Source organism: Lepisosteus platostomus, chromosome 5 (assembly GCF_059453375.1).
Source record: "Lepisosteus platostomus isolate fLepPlt1 chromosome 5, fLepPlt1.hap1, whole genome shotgun sequence".
NCBI classification, from domain to species: domain Eukaryota; kingdom Metazoa; phylum Chordata; class Actinopteri; order Semionotiformes; family Lepisosteidae; genus Lepisosteus; species Lepisosteus platostomus.
The window spans coordinates 31,764,817-31,786,072 of NC_142615.1; the positions used below are offsets into that span (position 1 = coordinate 31,764,817).

At 41.8% G+C, this 21,256-nt stretch overlaps 2 protein-coding genes across 3 annotated transcripts in view; both read left to right on the forward strand.

Moving 5' to 3' along the window:
* Positions 1 to 21,256, forward strand: part of LOC148665564 (antigen WC1.1-like) — a 589,159-nt gene that overhangs the window by 62,367 nt on the left and 505,536 nt on the right. The gene's annotated exons all lie outside the window — the stretch shown is intronic.
* On the forward strand, positions 9,681 to 12,403 carry LOC148665567 (zona pellucida sperm-binding protein 3-like). Of its 2 annotated transcripts, XM_088632392.1 has the most exons (9): positions 9,683 to 10,174; positions 10,276 to 10,391; positions 10,464 to 10,570; positions 10,652 to 10,826; positions 10,904 to 11,021; positions 11,221 to 11,319; positions 11,397 to 11,470; positions 11,621 to 11,879; positions 12,319 to 12,403. In XM_088632392.1, exons 4-6 carry the CDS (start codon positions 10,702 to 10,704, stop codon positions 11,269 to 11,271), a joined length of 294 nt encoding a protein of 97 aa, XP_088488518.1. In that variant the 5' UTR covers positions 9,683 to 10,174; positions 10,276 to 10,391; positions 10,464 to 10,570; positions 10,652 to 10,701; the 3' UTR covers positions 11,272 to 11,319; positions 11,397 to 11,470; positions 11,621 to 11,879; positions 12,319 to 12,403. The 2 variants fall into 2 exon arrangements, with proteins under 2 accessions (XP_088488517.1, XP_088488518.1); XM_088632391.1 differs by having other exon boundaries at positions 9,681 to 10,174; positions 11,621 to 12,397.

A 21,256-nucleotide genomic window follows, 5' to 3' on the forward strand; every position in this document is an offset into this window, starting at 1 on the left:
TCACTCGGCCACGGACAAGAACGATCAGCTACCACCACTATTATTATCATTATTATTACTATTCAACCATTTGGGGAACAATACAGTTGAACAATCCCACTGTTCTTATGGCAAGAAAAATAACATGAGACCACTGTAAGAGGACGAGTGTTGTAATTGTTTGAACAATTAATTTCTATTTTTCCCTCTTATGGGCAACCGTTTGGTATTTCTTTTTCTCTTCGTTGTTGTGCACGGGCTAGTTCTGCAGCGATATTTGCCGCAGAAATTTCTGCGCAGCTCCGTATTAAATCTGTTCTCAACTGCAATGGACAGAAGACGACTCCAGTAGATAGCTGTGTAGTTCTGTAGGACCACACACGACACAGTGATAGTGCGGCTCTTAATGAACTGGTACACAGACAACATGAGAAGCAAGCAAAAAGCTGTTTTAAAATTCCAAAGGCTCACCAAGTCAGAGGAACAGCAACGAACTGAAAAGATCTGTTACAGATTGTTACTATAAATGCCATTTGCTTAATTTATCGGTAGATTAACACTCCCAAGTAACAGCACTTTACAGTATATTAATGTGAATTCCGCTGGTGGACATTAGCTGGTGTTTTTTGTAACAATTTGTTTGCTCTGCTGTAAGGAATAATAATAATAACATCACTTTATTAACCCTTTACAATTTATTGCATTAGGAATTATCTTTTTGTATACCCCAGCTTGCTCTCCATGAGACACACAGATAAGGAGAGAGCCTGGGGTCAGAGCACAGGATCTGCCATTGTATGGTGCCCTGGAGCAGTTGGGGTTAAGGGCCTTGCTCAGGAGCCCAGTGAAGTAGGATTCCTCTTCTGGCAGAGGGATTTGAACAAGCAACCTTCCAACCACAGGCACAGATCCTGAGCCACAGAGCCACTGCTCCACCCCACGTATGTAAAGTAAAGTATAGTAAAGAATATACAGTATATAAAGCACGCAAACTTAAATGTTCAAAGTTTTCAGGCTCTTTAGCATTTTCCTTCACATATGGAAAAAGTTCGATGTGTTCCTGTCACATTTCTCCAAGTAGATAATCTACACAAGAGCGCATGTAACAGTACAGGACATACAGTGAGGAATTCGCACAGCTTTCAGCTCAGTGCAGAGTCCAGAGGGAGGAATCGCTCGCTGAATGATTTCTCAGGAAATCTCGGTTGAGATTCAACAGGTGCTTCTTCAACAGCTACGACAAGTTGGAAGACTCATTGAAGTCTGAAGAGATCAGCCTCTGTGACAGAGTGTCCAGTGACACAAACTAACTGTCCTACTGTTCTCTGCTAATGTAGAGGGTGAATGTTGATTAAGATGAATGTAAGGTTTCTTTCTTGTAAAATATTTTCAAGTGTATTTTTGCTGCTGAAAATTAATCTTGTGTATTTGAATGAATTCTGATATTGTCACCTAATTCTATACATTGTTTCATCAGACTAGAACATTTAGAGGAGCTCAATTGCATTAATTAATTGCATAGTGATATTATTTCTTGCTGTTTAAATACTTCAGTCAAAACTGTAGAGAAGTTGCTCCTGTTTTCACCATTATAAGGACTGTGATGCACCAGTATTATTTACTCTCATAAAAGTATTGTAATTGTATTGTTCTGTTCCGTTACAGCCTTGAGTGACACAAATCTTCTCCTTTACTGCACTACACTTCTCCAGAGGCCAGTTCAGCACACAAGGATCCTCATCAAACAAACACTGCAATCATTTGATAAATGCCATTTCTCATCCTTTCTCTTAGTGTTGATGCTACTATTGTATGCAAAGGAGGCGACTTGACAATGAAAGGTGTAATCATCTTAAAGAGAGTCTTCATGAAGGTGTGTGTCGGAAAGCTCTCCTCTGGCAATTGACCGGGCTTGTGAAGAAACCAATCTCATTCAACAACCATACAAATTGCACAGCTTAAGGCACATGAAGCACAATTCGTGGGCTAATTGACACAAAACAATGTCACTTCACATTATCCACAAAGCTGTTTTGCTTGTTGACCACCTCTTCCTACATTACAGTGAGCACATACTGTATATTTCAGTATCTTTTATTTACCTTACTATTTTACTGTCCCTTTCCCCCATGGGGAGATATATCCACAGCCAAAACCCTGTTTCGCCCTACGTTTGTGCCAGTTTTACAATCAGTGTAGGAGCCTGCCTTACGGAGGTCCAGTGGCACAGTTGGTCAGTGTGTGGTATGCATATAGCTGTGCACAGTGGAGTTATAATGAGGTTGTGTGTTCAAACCTTCCCTGGAGCATTAAGTCTTTTGAATGTTTTCCACCCATAAAACTTTCATTCGCCGTAGTAGTTTCACTGTGACTTTGCAGGTAAAATATTCTTAATGAGAATAATATTCCATATGCGATAAATAACTGAACTAGAAAATATTGGAGAGAAATGGCTAGTCACACTATTTGCAGCAGGCGCTCAGACAGAGAAATGTCCTGTCATTAAAGAAAATTCATGAAGAAGAGGAGTGACATCATTGCAAAGGCAATATTTTCTGATGTCTGTCTTGGTTAATAATCATTTGCGTGGGAATTACTTCTGTCATTATTACTAATACTGATAAAAACAGAGAACTCACAGCTCTCTGGAAGTTGGCCTGGACTCTAGAAAGTGTTTTTATTTGCAAGCGGCTCTGGAACTCAACACCTGTTGATGGGTCACTTCTGTCAGACACATCAGTGGAACCCAAGCCCACCTACACACACATTCACACACACTGACAGATATACTGTACACCTACACTCTCACACACATTTACACTCACAGACACATCACACATTTATACACACAATAAGACACTCACACACTCACATATATACACTCACAGACTCACAGATACACAAATAGACACTATATACGCACATAGACACCTACATACACTCTTAGGTACAGACACACTATAACTAACTGTCACGGACGTCCAAAGGGACTAACCGTGGGGAGCAGGAGAGCAGAACAAGACCCATATGCGTAGCGGCGAGACGGGAAAAAGGCCCGGGCTCATTAGTGCAAAGAGTTCAGGAATGCCGTATAGAAACCTATGCCCTCAGGGAGCGGACGTGGGGCGCCCTGGTGCTAGGCGGGTCTCAGGACATCCGAAGGTCATTGCTGAGCCAGGACAGAGTGCAAGACCCGGAAATATATAGCCCAAGGAAGAGAGGGACAGGAAGGACAGCAGACCGGAAACTAGGGACAGGACAGAGAAGGAGCGCCCTCTGGCTGCAGAGGGCGTGACACTAACACTAATGCAGATACTGCTAATATTACAACAGTAACACAATCACCAAAACGTACACTATCATTGTTACTAACACTGACAAAAACTACTACTAGACTAATAATACTTATAATAACAGTAATACTCTCATGAAAACTAACATGATGATGATGAGTGTTAATACTCTGAAACTAACACTATAAGTATCACATATATTACATAAATACTAGCATTAAAACTAAAATTATCAGTAATGCTATCATCATTAATACTCACATAGACATTACACACACAGACAGACATGCCCACACATACACTTACAAATATAAAACTACACACTGACAGACACCACACACTCACGGACACAAACCATACACACACATTCTCAGGCATGCATTCACAGAAACAAATAGACACTATGCATACTCATAGACACACACTTATAGACACCAAACACTCAGAGACCCCACACGCTCACACACTAACAGACACAACAAGCTCACAGACACATACCTACACACTCACACACACACAGCCCACACACACAGACACCACACACTTCCAGAAACGCACCCACACACGCACAGATACCACAAACTCATTTACCTACAGATACACTATAACACAAATATAAATACTACTAATACTACAACAGTAACACTATAATTATAATTAATATTAACATGAATATGAACATTAAAACTAAAACAATCAGTGCCACTGTCATTAATACTCACATGAATACTAGCATTAAAACTACCAGTTGTAATCTCACTAATATTAACATGAAGACACTGATATTAGTATTAGTTGCTGCTCGTGACGTCACACCGCTCTCTGTGACAAATGCGAGACACTTAGACGCGTGCAGTGACGAGGCGCCTGTCGCCGTGGTTACCATTCTTATGATTTATAAACACTGGAAAAATGCATTTAAACTGTTACTTACATACATTTATGAACTTGAAATATCATTTTCTAGCTCTAGGATACAGTTACCTAAATAATAATATGAATAATCATTGTTTAATTTCGGATTGAACATTATTAACCCTAAACGCACTATGGTTGATACAGTCTTTATTAACTGTTTTCTAGATACTTAAACAGGGTCAAGAAAAGAATCAGTACTCACCAATCGGTGAAGTTAATCGATTTTTCTACGGTTCTTCAGTTTAAATAATTGGTTGTCGATAGATAAGTGATCAATAACTCTTCTCCGTGCGCTCCGTGCTGGTGTCTGTGACGTCACAGCGCTTATTCTGACAGAGCAGAGCGCATCTCTGCTGCTTTTGTGTGTCTTTTTCATGAATGCTAGAGGTACTCGAAATGTTGCAAAAAGAAAAGCGTTATTTTTTGTTTTGTAAAAAAGTGAGTGCTGATTTTTATTTTATACAGGAAACGCATGCATGTTGAAACACTATTTAAATTCTATAAATAACAGAGAAATAATAAAGCAAGGAAAACATGATATATGTAAAAATACAATTTGATCACATAATTTACTTCATTACCTCTGGTGGTTATATGTTTTTTTTTCTGTTGTGTTTTTTTCTCTTGTACATGTTTCTTAATCTTCTGGTTGTAGTTAAATTTGTAAATTCTATACGTTTAATAAAAAAAGTTTTAAAAAATAGCGCATCTCTGCTGGAGGAGACTCCTGGTTTTCATACAAATATAACATCTCCAAAAAAACTAAACCGGGCTGTGAAGAGAGGCGATTTATAACAGTTGGAGAAGGAGAGCGACAAACCGAGGAATGAAAATTATTAAACAGAAAAAAAATAGTTTACTTCACAGATTAATGCGTTACAAAGCGTACCCGTGTGGAGCAGTAGAGAACGAGCACAAGTCCCTGAAATAAGCGCTTTTAAGGGTTTTACACGAATCTTCAGAGTAAAAGAGCCAAGAGGATCAGACTCCTGATCCTGGAGGTGTATACTGGTTTTATTTCCACCAAGCTCTCACTTCTATAGGTAATCTGATTATTTCACTTAACTTTATAACTGTAACAAGACTTCATCTAATTGTACATTTATAAGACTGTCTGTGAGACACTTGTGAGAGCAGCTGAATCCCAGGGCTGGTGTGGAATCACACACAGACAGATCTTCTTCTGCGTGATCTGAGTCCCACTGCTCAGAGCTACAGACTGGTCAACTGGTCACTATTTTAGTCACGACCATCGGCCTTTGGCTACTAATAATCAATATACTGATCAGAGTGTCAATACTGGTGTTAATAACATAAATACAAAAATAATTCCACAATCACTTGTGTTATAAAACACTTAAAAATCATGTTTGGAGGCTGATATACAGTAAAGAAAGTAATACTGAAGGGCTGGAAGTTCTGGAAAGAGTTAATAAAAGCTTCTTGCTTCTGCCCTGGAACAGAGCCCACAGCTGCCAGATCAGTGACCCCTGGGCCCAGTTCACAGAGAGGAGAACCAGGAGCTCTTTTATGTCTCTAAGAGGGCTGGGAGAAAGGAGAAATGGGGAAAATGTGACTTGAGTCCAGGCTGTTCTGTCTGATATTGTTCATGTAGCAGCACTGATTGTCTGAATATCTTCTGGTTCTGGATTGTGAGGATAGAGAGCAGTACAGCATTGAGCTTCTGTCTGAGTGTGAATCTGACTGAGAAGAGAATAATGATTTTTTATTCTGCCTCTGAGAATTTTTCTTCTTTGCCAAGTGGTGTTACATCCCCTTCAGATACTCTGCACAGACTGCCAGAGTGAGAGAAGAGGAAAGAGAGATGGACAGATAAGAGCACACACAGCGAGAGAGACATACGTCTTGATTTACTTTGAAGCAAGTGTTCATTTGTTTTCTGGAACAAGTTGTTTCTGAACTTCAAGAAATTCAAACAACTTATGAAAGATAAAATACAAGTCTTGCTGATCAGGACAGAAGAAATACCGCAGGAAAATGCCAGTGATTTTCCTCCTTTTAACGAAAAAATGGAGAAAAACAACAGAAGTGTATTCAGTTCCTTTTCTGTAGATTACAGCCTGCGAAAGATGAAATGAAGTTCTTGGTTACTCTTGGTCAGTGCAAAAGAAATACTACCAGCTAGCAGGAAAATGACAGTATTTTATTTAACTACAAACACGTGAGTTGCGGCTCCAGCTGGATTCGAACACACAACGTGTGGCGGGGGTGTTAGGAACCTACCCCACAGCGCCCCCAGAAAGGACAAGCAACAGTAACGTGTCCTTCTGTTAAACAAAGGGCTGGTGGGTCAAATGCACTCAGGGATGCACTTCATTAAAGATGATGGTGAACCTGATGGTGTGCTTATCAGTCATGCTTGAAATGCACATAGCAGAGAACAGTTTCAATCCATCGACCTCTGGGTTATGGGCCCAGCACGCTTCACTGCGCCACTCTGCTTTCGGCTGTCTTATTGTGGTTCAACACAACTGCTCCATCTTTGCTTTCTAAAAGTGCGCCCGAGATGAAAAGTTTCAACGGTAAACGCAGACGTCACTTTGAGCACTTGGTCTTTTATAGTACGAATCATCACACGCTGCTCTACATGGGCGTGTCTTCAAGATCATTGAGAACCAAAGCTTCTGCTTTCCGAGGCAACTGATTCTTTCGTCGTTAATTCCCAAATCTTCAATGAAAATCAGTGAAACGAAAACCAAACACATGTGCACACTCGCGTCCTAGCGTGAAAAAAATGATGGAAGCATTTGAGAAATAACAAGAGTAGTCTGAACAGCTCCAGTCTATCAACTGCTCTACAAAGTGATCGCTACTTCCACACCCAGTTTATAACACTGACAATGATTCAGGAAGCACAGCAAAGTTCTAAAAGCAGTGGTTGAAAAGCGTCTAGATACATAAAATGACAATTTCTCAAAAGTAAAATCTTCATCTTTTAAATATTGTCATCCATATATTTTCGTTTTTCTCTTTTTCACATTACACGCTTTCGAGAAATAGACTGTCTTGTAATGAAGGCTGCATTAGAACATGTGTATCTACATTAAAATCGGGTTTATGACTTTTGCGTTATTCAGCTTTCTTAGCGCTTGGGTCTCGATTCAGATATTGCAATAAAAGCAACAGGGGAGTAAGTTTTCCTTTTCTAAATCAAAGGTGATCTGCTCACAAGGAAGTATAAAAACTTCAGCGTTTACTTTTTGAAGACCTCAAATTGTCGAAACACTATTGCTTCACGAGCTAATAAGTAACGTTTCTGAGCACGCATTGTATTACTAATGCTGTTATTAATAAAAAAAAGCTTAAATTCACAAAATGGAATTTGGACGGCTCAAAGTAGTCTATTCCTTGTACAACTTTACTTGCCCGCTGAGTAGAGTTTAAAGCAACTGCAGCAGAAGTAGCAGTAATAGCAACAACGTGGTTAGAGTGTCACAATACACTCTATGAAAGTATTGCGGCTTCAGATCGTTTTGTTCTGTTAAAGCTGCTACAGGCTCCGAATTGCTGACATTGGCTGTGATCTTCTTTTTTCAGGTTTCATGAAATTCTTCACATATTTGAAATATTTTATTCGGGTTCGCCTAATACACGGTACAAACCGTACCTGCAGCAGAACGATGTGGCACATGAAGCCGTTTTGTTTATCGGTTGTAAGGATTGAGGAGCGTACTACAAATCGAGCAAGCGAAAAGAAAATTAAACAAGAGTCATTTTTTGGATTGCTAATCCATTGTGCTCTGCTCGTCTAGGTTCAAATCCCATCCTTGTCATGGTTAAGGCCTGAGACGTGTGTGTTTTTCCTAAACAGTGTTTGCATTCGTTTCCTCTTTTACTACTGTACTGGAGCAGTAATATGTCTAACATGGTAACACAGGCTGACAGCCGGAACATGTGGCCACAAGCTGCAGTACATGTGGTTTGAGGGCAGCAATAACTTTCCTGTGGCTCCTAATACTTTTTAAAAGTCTGCCTGCATGTTTGATTATTGTCGTTTTATTTAGAAAAAGTTCAATATTGATCATAACTAAAGAAAATTAGGATCACGAATAAAAAAAGGGCTGAAGATGCGAGTTGCTCTTGAATCAGAGCTGGGCGACACGGGCTTCTGTTCTGATATGATTGTACGAGAAGCAGGAGGAATCTCTTCTCTCCTATGGAGCATGAGCTGAATCAGGAGTGAGACATTTCGTATGCTCGTGCATATGTTAACGCATGACCTACATCGTAAAACTAAATTAAAAACTAACATTAAGTTGTCAAAGACATTCATTTATATACAAACAAGAGACAGACATAGTAATGATTCTACATTAACTTGTCCTACACTGATCAGACTAATTGAAATGTATGAAAGCTCGTTCCCGCCAGGGAGTTACAAAAAAACGCGCTATGGTATCGCAGAATTTCGACTAAGTTACTCAGAATTGCGACTTAGTAACTCACAACTCCGACTTTATATCTCACATTTGCAACTTCGAAATAGCCCATATTTCATTGTCTGTCCTTTTGTTATTGTAACGGATTCGGGTTCTAGCTAGCAAGACCCCGAATCCGTTACAATAACAAAAGGACAGACAATGAAATATGGGCTTTTTCGAAGTCGCAAAAGTGAGAGATAAAGTCAAAATTCGGAGTTTTTAGGTCGCAATTCTATGATTCCAAGTCACAATTCAGAGATACCATAGTGCGTTTTTTTTTACTCCCTGGCGGAAACGGGCTTCCGTAGGTTCTCAGTGCTGCGAAGCAAAAGCAATCTCTGGAAAATCGGACAAATTATTATCAGATCATGTCAAAAGCTGATCAGTATTTCTTTACTGGAAAACAAAGAAATGCTTTTATTACACATTTTAATATGACATGCAATTACACATGAAAAATAGAAAATTATTTTCATTGCGGTACGTGTTGATAGAACAGCCCCCTCGATAAAAGAAAGTGTGGACGGACTTGTCGCATGTTCCGTACTCTGTCTGACAGCGAGTTTAACACACTGTCCTCGTAAATTAGAAACTAATTGAACAATAAATTAATCTGAGCAAATTTTACACCTGTGGGTGATTTAATTCTGTCGAAATTACGTGGAACTCCTCCGCTGAGCTCAGATACACACGGGAAAGTGTGCAGGCGGCTTCACGGAGTCCCGCCTCAGACTGGAAGCAGGTTCTAATTAGACGCTGAGAACAATCCGGGTCTCTGTATGTAATTGATTGTGTTGATTGAGCGGTAGTGTGACCAGGTGTGTGGTAGCAGGTCCTGCCAGTATAAAAACCTAGTCACCGCGTTCATACTTTATTCTCTCTTGCTTCAACACAGTTTGGTGGTTTATTTATTTTACTCCTGTAGCAATTTAGCGGGACGTTAATTTGGCGATGCGCTCGTTTCTCTTTATGCTGTGCTTGTGCACAGGGGCCGGGCTCCCCGCACTGGTCTCCGCCGGGCCGGCTGGCTGGCTGGGACTCTCGGGAATCAGCGCTCCAGACCGATCTCCCGGCTCCTGAAGACGCAGCCCAGTTGGAGGACTTGAACCTGGCAGATGCGTCCTCCGAAGACCTGTCTGCAAGCGAGAACGACTCGCAGTCCTTGGCTCCCGACTTTCGCCGCCTTCCCGTGTCCAGAGACGCGCACTCGCCCTACTTCGACAAGGAGAAGATGAAGCCCGAAGCCGGCAGCCGCCCCTTACCCGCCTACATCAAGAGCGTCCTGTTTCCTCCCCATCGGGGGCGGCAGCCGGCTCGCCCGGCCATCGGGGGCGGCAGCCGGCTCGCCCGGCCATCGGGGGCACCCGAGGAGTGGCTGTGTGGTGTGACTTCAGCAGGATGTACGTGAGGGTCAGTCGGCTCCTGTTCGGCTTCAGCTGTCGGCCATCGGAGGTGACCTTGGGCAACTGCAGCGTCAGCCGAACAACACGCAGTTACTTCTACTTCATCTACGGGCTTCACGAGTGCGGCACCGAGCGATCGGTAAGCGGGTCTTCATCTACAGGCAGTGTATCGATGTGAGCTGTAGGGCTAGTGTCGGGGTTGCCTTTCCTGGGAATATCCCTTCCTCTGTGACCCTGCAGGTTGTCCAGGGCCGCCTGGTGTACTCCAACACTCTCCGCTATGCCCCGCCCTCCTCCAGTGCACCTGTGCATTGCTTCATTCCCTTCTCTGTGCCTGTCAAATGATCCTACAACAGGTAGGCAGGGCTCTGCTGCTGAGAAGCCGCTAGGAAAGTGTCCAGATGCCCCTCATCCCCTCTGTCCTGCAGGTTCCACTACTCCTACAAGGTTGGCTATGTCCCCACGTGGACCAGGAGAAGGACCTTCTTCAAGGACCTGAAGAACAAGCACAGCTTTGTCCTGCTCACCACCAACTGTAAGCTCCTTGAGCGAGTGGCTCCTCCTGCCTGCAGGGGGTGCTGTGTGCAGGTGTAATGCTGCCTCTCTCTCTCTCCAGCCCGCTGGGTCCGGCTCTCTCCTAAGGATGAGTACTTCCTGGGTCAGCCCATGTACTTCCAGGCCACTGCCTACTTTGCCACAGCAGAGCAGAGGCTGTACATCCACTCGTGTTGCGTAACTGAGAAACCGGACCAGCACTCCCAGCCCCGTTTCCCTGTGATCGACAACTTGGGGTACGGCCCCTTCTGGAAGGAGAGGTGGGCAGTAGCCCCGAGAGCCTGCAGGGGTTCATCCTTGTCCTTGTCCCCAGGTGCATGGTGGACAGCAAGGCAGATGGCTGCCTGTCCAGGTTTGTCCCCTCCAAGCAGAAGGATGTGCTCCGCTTCACAATTGATGCCTTCCTCTTTCAGAAGAAGCTGTCCAGGAAGGTACTACTCTCAAAGGCTGCTCAGCCTTCTTGCTCTACTGATCCATTGCCTGCTTTTTTCATCCATGATCTAGATGTGAACCAGACTGTGGCAGCTGTAGTGCCTAGAGCTGCCAGCTTGCCTTCACTGATGGCAGAAGGTCCTTCTCTGTCCCTCTATTGGCCTTGATCCCTTAATGCTGTGACCTTCCCTCTTGCAGCATGAAGTGACTGAGCTGTACATGCACTGTCATGGCTGTGGCTCCTGCTAAAGCAACAGCAGGGACCAAGTCCTGCACCTACAACAGGGAGGCTAAGAGGTACTTCTGCAAGGAGCCTGCTGAGGGTGCTCTGGGACATGCCAGGTGGAGGCCTCACCTGTCCTCCTCTCCTCCAGGTGGGAGGAGCTGTATGGTGACCATGAGGTCTGTGTCTGCTGTGAGTCCAGGTGTGCTGGCAGACAGCATGAAGGTGGGTCTGGTTCTCTATCCCTTGTTGATGCATCTCTGCCCAACAGAGAACTGATCCCTTCCTGGGCAAAGTGGCTGTTTAGATGAGTAGCATCACTGTGGGTCTCCAGCTGAAGCAGATCCCTCACTGCTGGGTGCTGCTTGTCCACAGGTACCAGGAGCTTGGTGACCAGCAGTCGGGTGGCTGTGGCACCAGTAGAGGGTCCTCTGGGTGTGGAATCTGACTGGACTGAGGATGAGGAGGGAGACCCTCAGAGCTCCAGTGAAGATGCTGAGGGGGCTCCAGGGGACAGAGAGGCTGCAGGACAAGATGCTGAGAGCACCAGTGAGGATGTGGAGGGAGCAGAGGACTTTGGAGAATCATCACCCCCCTCCCCTCCCCCTTTTCAGCTGGGGGGGCGGCTGGAGTAGTAAGTGGGGTAATGTACCTAGGTTCAGTTTAAGCACTAAGACATGAGGAGACTGAAGTAAGTCTTTTTATCAAAGACTGTAATATTTCTAATGACCGAAAGCACAGAAAGGTGACAACTTGTTCTGCCACTAGCAGTGACCGTTAATTGGGAAGTATGTATGCAGGGAAAAAAGGGAGGGGTAGGTTCATAAGGCCAAAACCATCGCACAAAGAATTAACCCACACCCTTCACTCTGTAGTTAATCTGATTTCTGAACAAAAGTCTTTATGCACTTTTTCATCAAACCTAAAATAATGGGAGTTTTGGGGGAACATGACTGACTTGCTGCACTTATTTGGGCTTCAGGAACAATACAACAGCATGTTAAAAACAAAGCTTTTGCTGTTGGTCTCATATTTGAGGTGTTTTTGAGATTAAATGCTTTCTCAAGTGACAGGAGCCACTTCCTTATTCAGAGGGTAGTGGGAGTCTGGAGCCTACCTGGGCATCCTGCAGGTTACAGGAGTAATCACAGACTGTACCCCAAGAGCCATTGTGATAAACCTCAACCCTCCCAAAGCAGGCACCTCCTCCAGCTAACCTGAGGGACCAGTGGTCTAGAGAACAAAATAAAACTGATTAACAGACATTTAATTTTGTTTTATTAGCCCTATACAATTTCTTGCATTAAGAATTCATCTTTTCACATACCCCAGCTTTTCTCTGTGAAGACACAGATGGGGAGCAAACCTTGGGGTCAGAGCACAGGGTCTGCCATTGTATAGCACCCTTGGAGCAGTTAGGGTTAAGGGCCTTGCTCAGGGGCCCAACAGAGTAGGATTCCTCTGCCAGCTGTGGAATCTGAACTGGCGACCTTCCAGTCACAGGGACAGATCCTTAGTCACAGAGCCACCGCTCTGCTACCACTTTATGCTCCAGTCTATTTTCTTTCTTCCTGGCTTGAAACATCAATGCAGAATACAGCTAGGCTACTCTGGTTCAGTGCACTGACGTGATTGGTTATTTTTTTTTAAAGTGTATGTAGCACTTATCTTGTTATGTGGCGCATACCTGTGAAACAATTTAAGAACTGATTTACTTTATCAACTTATGGCCACATTCTGTAAAGTCACTTGAACATGTTTCCTGGCCTGAGGCTGTGGAACAGGATTTGAGACTCCAAGGCACAGATGTCTTCTCTTCAACTAAATGCAGTGGGGAAACTCCTCATTTGGAAGATGAAACAGCACCATCTATCTGGCTGAGGTGAACTGCAGGGGTAGTGAGCTTCACCTGCGGGACTGCTGGCATGCTCCCCTGGGACAGAGTGACTGTTGGCACAAGGAGGATGCTGTGGTCACCTGTACAGGTGAGTGGGAGCAGCTGGGGGTCTCGGGGTGTTCAGGGCTGCTCTCACTACAGGAATACAGACGTAAATAATAATGAAGAAGCCAACACATATTCTGCCTCTTAGAAAAACAATTAGTGTGAGCCCTGGCTATTAAATGCTCTATATTAATGTAGTGTATTTGTCTTGGCTATGATCTCTTTTGTGCTTTCTGAATCTCAACCATCCCTTTTCCTTTTCTTCAGGTTTGGGATCTCAAAACCATCCAATGATGACGGGTAATGCAGTTGACAGAAGGGAATAGGAGACGCTTCCATTCGTCTGAATGCTGCTGCTGATTCTCAGGAGTACTGCTGTCTATAAACCATGGCCTCTCGGTTTCATTTTTGTCAAATACAGAAGAACTTCTGTGAATCTCCTCATCAAAACCATTTTATCTTGTATTACTGCTCTTCCTACTTCAACCAGCACTTCTTCCTTGAAGATGGGTAAAATCCCCAGTTTCTAGTCTCTGTACAGATGAACACAAGATTAAGACAAGTTCATTTTCTGATCTGTCTCCTTCTTGCTCAGGCAGCACCAGGACAACACCCCAGACAGGCCTGTCCATCTCACCCCTGGTCCTCCTGCTGCTGGGGGCTCTGCTCTTTGTAGTGTTTGCCCTGTTAGCGGGGCAGCTGATCCAGAACGGCAAGCTGAAGAAAGGTAGGGAGGGAATTCACGGTCCAAAAACTGTCCTCTAGTGGTTATTACTGTCACACAGAACTGATCTACATTGAACTTCAGGAAAACAATATGCTCTAAATGATCAATTACATTCTGTCTAATTGAATGTGGATGTTGGATGTGAACAATTTTAATAGGGTGGAGAAAACCATCTTAAATTTAGGAAAGAGTATAAATAATTACAGATGAAGATCTGAAGAAATTCGCTGATGTATGTGATTATAAAGTTTACTGTATACAGATGCAGCCATTCAAAACGAGCAGGCGCTACCTCATTATTTTGCGGTGCGCTTGATGCAGCCTACCACGAGTTACCATAAATTCTCGTATAGTACGTCATAATACTACGTGGTACCTTAAGTAAAATAATAGTATCCGGAATTTCCGCAAGGTGGAGTTAATAAAGCTCAACCTCTCATGTTTGAGTTGTCGCCATCAAAGTCTTTAACGAAGATATTACTAATAGTATTAATAATGAATGACCTTGGACAAGCTGTAAACTCAAAGTATTGCCCTGGTCCACATTCTTTTTTTTGTTGACCGTCTTTGTAAAAGTAACACCACAGCATTTCGCAATCACTCATTTGTTTCCAATCATGCAAAGTACAGTAATCTTTGAGAATCTCCGATTCACCATGCCTTTCGCATCACATGCTCATAAAAGAGATTGATTTAGGAACATAAACATATTACTGTATGCAAACTGTACTGTATACAGTATGTATATTTAATGTCTTAACTGTGCCCATTTAAGTATTGAATATTTATATGGAATTTTACCACTGAAGGGAAATCTTGGTAGCTGAGCATAAAAAGAATAGGAGCATACTGTAACGCGTGTGAAAGCCATAAACTATATTAATTTTGGAACATAAACATACAGTATATATTTGATTAAAAGGGAATATAATATTGAATAGCGTATTTAAAGAAATTAATAATGATATAATTATATTCATGTACCGCAACACAAGAATAGTACACGCTGTACAATGTCTGCTGATACTGTTTCTCTAGGGCTTTTTCAACACACCTCATGTGACCTAGCCAGTGGTGCTGTGGGCTAGGTTATTGACTTATACATCTCATGTAGGGTGTTTGAATCCAGCTACAACCTTGACTTTTTTCTTAAACATTTCTTTGAAAAAATAAAATGGGGTTAGTGTAGGGTTACTGTTATGATTTAAGGACGATCTGTCAAAGTGCAATGAAATACAATGTTTTTATCCTGTAAAGCATTTTGAGAAGCAACCTTTAAAGGTGATATATAAAAGCGCCAATTCTTATGGAATGTGTTTTCTTTCTTTTTTTTTCGGCATGGAATAAACCTATTACTTGATTCTTATGGATGCCCGGTTCCGCCGGGGATTCAAATTGTATTTAATTTTTTTTGTAATCGCGTATCTGAGGAAATAGCAGTATAACCTTGTTCATGCACAAACAGGGGCATATTACATTATTAATTGGGGTGTCTCCTCTTGCCAGAAAGCTCTAAATTGCATTTTGAGTGCGGTTTTTGACTTTTTTTTAAATTGCAACCCATAAATAAAGCTGATACTGTTTAGACTTTTAATTATTTTAAACTGTATTACAGCAGCACAATGCAATGTAAATTGCAAAAATGCACTTGGAATCTGTCCAAGCCCTACTCTGTCAGGCATTTTCTTTTACTGTAAAGGACACAAAAACTCCCTTGCTTTTAACAGAGCGTTTCATAATTTCCAACTACGAAAATTATTTAAACTGCGACACTTATCATCCAACCTGAGCTCGAAACATCACAAGGATCCTCAAGAGCACAGCAAAGACTGTATTAAAAGTATACTAGTGACAAACTAGTATACTTTAGATCTTTTTTTTCTGAACCGGGGAAAATCTGATCATGTTTCTCTATAACAATAATAAAAAACATTATTTTACATATCACCTTTATGAGATATCACCTTAAGGACAGTACATACAAGGGTTAATTGCACAATGAGCCGCGCCAAGAAATTTAAAATAGTCTTCTTTAGGTGTGAGGGTAGGAGTGGATCGCAGCAGGCATAATCAGCAAATTAGGAAAACAAAGAACAGGACAGGTTAGACATCTATCCAGAGAGCGAGTGATCAGAAAAAGGAACTGCTGTTACGCCCAGGTTGTCGACGCAATTGTTTTAACTTGCTAATGCATCAGACACATTTCCTGGCGTATTGTGTTTTAACTAAAATAGGAGTCTTTCCCTGGTATAAGCTCATCGGTATGGTGTAAGTTTTATCTGTACCATACCATACAGTATATAGGTACAGAATTCAAGCTGCACTACTGTATCGCTTCGGTAAGGAGACAGACAATGGCCAAAATCACGAAGACTCTCTCACACCAAATAATGAAGATGAAAAGAAACGGGAAGTCAACACGGGACATTGTACAGCATTTGGCTTCGATGGACATCTTCGTTTGTGAAAGCACAGTGAGACGACATCATAAAGCGGAGAGGAGGCAAAGAGAATCTAAACCGAGGACGATTCAAAGGTAAATAACTTTCTAAAAATACCTTTCTTGCATGTAAATACAACTACGCACATTATTTTTAAAACTAACTGTTGATCTTTTTTTTTTCAAGTCCTATTGTGTGAGCTATCGACAAGCTGACTGATGAAAATGATGAGCTACCGGCGATGCAAGTCCAAAGACGGCTATGGGCTGACCTCGGTGCGACCATTAGCCCGACATCGATAAGAAGAGTACGCAGGAGGCTTGGATGGAGATACAGGAAAAACCAACACATGCCCCATGATAAGGCTAAAAACAAAGAGGAAAGACTCAAGCAAGCGCTCTAATGGATTGAACAGGGGGAGGCATTTCAGGATGTACTTTTCACCGACGAAACAGTGGCTCTGGAACAGTTTTCAACGATGGCATTTTGCAAAAAGGGGAGATATGTGGACAAGCCAAAGCCAAAACATCCACTGAAGGTTCACATCTGGGGGGGTATATCTAGAAGAGGCCCGGGACCACTTCTTATTTTCGAAGGAATTATGGACCGTGTATTCTTTGAGGAAGTCGTGGTCACACAGCATGCTGCCCCATATATCAGGGAGCAGTTTGGATCAAGGCACCGTCTCTTTCAAGACAACGATCCGAAACACACAGCAGCAAGGGTGAGGCTTATAGCAGAAGGAGTGAACTGGGTGAAAACTCCAGCCGAATCCCCAGATCTAAATCCGATAGAGATGGTTTGGCATTCGTTGAAAGACTACGTTCGGAAAACTGCTAAGCCCGTCACAAAGCAGGAACTGATCGATGCGATCTATAAATTCTGGGAGGAAGAACTGACCGAACAAAATTGTAAAAATTTTATTAACAGGCTGTTTTGTGTTCTTCCTAGGATTGTTGACCGGGGCGGGGGACATTCGGGAAAGTCTGAGAAAGACAGTCTCACGTTTGTGGACAGTCTGTCCACAAACAAAACATTCCTGTTAGACAAGAGGAATTGAAAAAAACAAATTGTCAAATATTTTTTTTGAATCCCCGGCGGAACACATTCCATAAGAATCAGCGATTTACTTTGCGCTTTACAACCCTTACTTCGTGCGACTGGAAAAGAATTCGTGATCGGATCAACGAAATGCTTCGTAGAAGGAGGCGCTCTTTTCCTCTAGTCTAACAGTCTGTCCACAAACAAAACATTCCTGTTAGACAAGAGGAATTGGAAAAAAAAATTGTCAATGGAAACCGGTGTGTGTCTCTCTCTCTGCTGGATGTCCCTCTCACTCTCTGCTGAATGAATAAAAGCATTTTATTAAAAACACGTTTGTGTTTGTCTGGTATTTACTTTGGTCCCTTTTAACTGTTTTTCGATCTACTGTATTGCTTTGAGATGCCACTTTTAAAGATGATATGTAAAATAAAGTTTTTTATTATTGTTATAGAGAAACATGATCAGATTTTCCCTGATTCAGAAAAAAAGATCTAAAGTGCTACACATAACTTTCTTAATTCGATGTATTTAAAGCAGTGAACTACTGCAGGTGTAACATAAAATTCAGAAATACAATCGAGAATAGTTTTGTGGTGTTTGTTTAGATGAAACGTTCCTAAAATGTATAACGTAACACTTGTACTGTATGTCATCGGAAAGTTTCTGCTTTGTGTAAGGATGGTATCAAAAAGCAATCTTAAGTGGTGAGAAAGCTGTGCTCAATGTATTTAAGGGACTTAAAAGTAAAAGGAGATGCTTCATATTGCTTGAATAATTTTAAAAACTAAGTTATAAATGCAGACGCTCCCTCGGTACTAGTATTTTAGTAAAGTACTAAGTATTTATTTTAGTACTAAAAATAAGATACACTCTACAGACATTCACATCCAGGTGGATGCTGCACATTGGTGGTGGTGGAGGGGAGACCCCAAAAGGGCTTTGAGTGGAGTGTCCAGAAAAGCGCTATATAAGTGTAAGCAATTATTATTATTAATTATTTGTTATCTTTTGCCAGAAACCAAACAAAGTATGTATGAAAACAGTAAAAAAGTTCATCATAACACAACACAGTCCCTTTTATATATGATCACTACACAGTGTTAACATCAAAGTAGTAGTGCAAAGAATTCTAAATCAACAGTATGTCACCATGTCATGATTTATTCCACTTTGCTGTAAGAAAGATCAAAGAAAACTGGCTTCTGTCAAATAGAGGTGTATCTAACGTGATTCCTTATTAGGTTAACCAAATAGTACCATCTCTACAGTACCTTTCAGACAGGACACAGTACTAAAAGGATTCTAACCGAAACAATAAAACACAATCACATCATCGAAGTCCGAACCCCACTGACTTTCAATATCATACCGTGTACATCTCCAGGCTTGGAGACTCATCAAAAAAGAACAGCCTAGACACCAAAGTGATCCTTTTCTTCCAGTAAGATTATGGCATTTACAGGATGCTGTCTAGATCAATGAACAGCTTACGTTAATAATAGCGAGCAGGTAGCAGAGCATTTAGAGACACAGCCCCTAAATTGTAGAAATATGTCAGACCTTATTAAGGATGCCCCATACCTACAAGCATATTTAACAATGCTGTAGTCTTCTACATCATCTCTGTAGTCTTATTGATCCTGAGTGATCTAATTCTTTAGGAGGTGCAGAAAGAGATATCAAGTGGGTAAGTAGACAACCACATTGCAATTGTTTTTTTCTGTGTCTAACCCATTTTTTTTTCTCCAGACCATGCCTGCCACTCTTCGGTGCCTTTGGTTGATATCGAGCTCTGTCCCCCATGACAAGGGATCCTCCTGGATTTCTGAAGCAAGGAACCCAGCCGATATGAGTCCCTATAAAACTCAAGATCCTGTACTGCTCAACCCAGTGGGTGGGACATACTCAACATTAACATCTAGCCTGACACAATACAGCAAATAGAATTCACCATGTCAATCTGCATGGTAGTGCATGTAAACTGTTTCTAGTAACTACTTGTCTTACCTGGAGGGGAGGTCAACCATCAGGCCTTGGACCCCCAGAGATTTTTTTTTTCCTCCTTTGGAGTTTTTTGTTTTTCTCTCCTTCCCACCTGATGGTTACACAGTCTCATTATCAAGACTGCATACCACACCTTCATTGTGATTTGCTACAGATACAGCTTATTTAAAATTAGGACAACACTAAAAGAAAACATGTGAAATAAAAAGAATGTCAAATCTAAAATTTTCAGATGTTGTGATGAAGCTTTTGACTCATGAATAGCACCCCCCCCCCCATCCCAGTGTAATGCATGTTTAATGGTGCTGTATTGAAAAAATAATTTAAAAAAAGGTTTCACAACCCCAAGCAAGGTTGTATAAGGTGAGGGGGGCTGTCTGGTGTGTAAAACACTTGGTTGCAGCATTGTGGGTGCTGTAGTTTAAATGCTATTGGTTTGTGAACAGCATACCCCTATCCCAGCGCAGAATGCCACAATAATTAAAAGCATGAGAAAATGAGATTCAGAACGCAAAGCTGTGTTAGTCTTCTGTGTAAAAAAATCGGTTTTAACATCATTGGAGCTGTTTTAAATAACCTGTTGAGTAAAGAATATTTTTAATTTTCCCGGTGTCAGCACTATAGTGTATATATAGTTGACCCTTACCTGAATGAAAACAGGACATAAAGAAAGGGATTCAGAAATCAAACAAAGCTTTATTCCTGTGCATACAGTCTGGGTAATTGGAGACTGCGCTGTCCTGCTTCCTATGGTGATATACTGGTTTTTCACACAAAGCCGTATTTCTTGCATTGTGAACGTGTGTACACAGCAGTCCCCCGGGTTCCAGTTAGTGCCTAGTTACACATCAATGAAAAACCAGAGGTTTAAAAAGATAATTAGCTCACTAATAGTTTGATGTAGAGGGTGTGAAAAATTTCACAAGTCATGGTTTTTAAAATGCATTTGGTTTGAAGGCTTTCTGTGTTTCCACTGCTAAGATATGGACAAAATAATATTTGTGCCTGGTCAAAAAAATGGCTTAAAAATGACATAGTGAAGGCTGTGAAAACAGTCACAATGTAGTATGCACACAAAGCAAGTGTTTTCTTAACCCTAAGAGGTTTCGTGAAAATGCTACAGGTGTGCCAAAATCATTTTTGAACTTCAAGCTAACTTTACCCCGGCCAATGACAGTACCTACAGACTATTGATAGGTTTGCTGGCACTGTGGGTTTGTGGTTCCTGACAATGTGCACGCTGAGAAATGCGCACAGACTGGCTTTCTTCTCGGAATGAAAATGTTACCGCTTGTACCTCATGTCAACACAGTTTTAATCATTAGCACACTCATATATATCCTGAATCAAGAATGAATGTGCCCTGGAATCTGTTGTACCGCTTCAAACTGAAAGTCAGATATTTAGAGTCTTGGTAAAGACTTTTTACAGGAAGAGACATCGTGCTTCAGCTGCTCTGGCCTGCAAAGTGCGAAGGGAATTCATTTGAAATACCCAATTGTATTTCTTGCATTGTATTTGCATTGCATTGTATTTCAAAATCCAAGGTATTTTTGCTGTGCTAGAATGTATAATTTATTATAAATGTTTTTTTCACAGCCTCTTCTTCAGGAAACCTCGCACACACTAAAAAATCTTCAAAGACTATAGGAACAGTAACAAAGAAAGCGGTAAGATGGATGAAAATAAAAGATTTTGACATCTCTTCCGCAACTGATGAATACTCCTGTGTGACGTTATTTCTTACATAGATTCTGTTATTTTGCCACAGGCTGTGGGTCTCTGTTTTCAGCCACTGGCCAGGGTGCCAGTCTGTAAAAAGAGCAAGAGCACCTGTTTGGAGTGTTTACGAC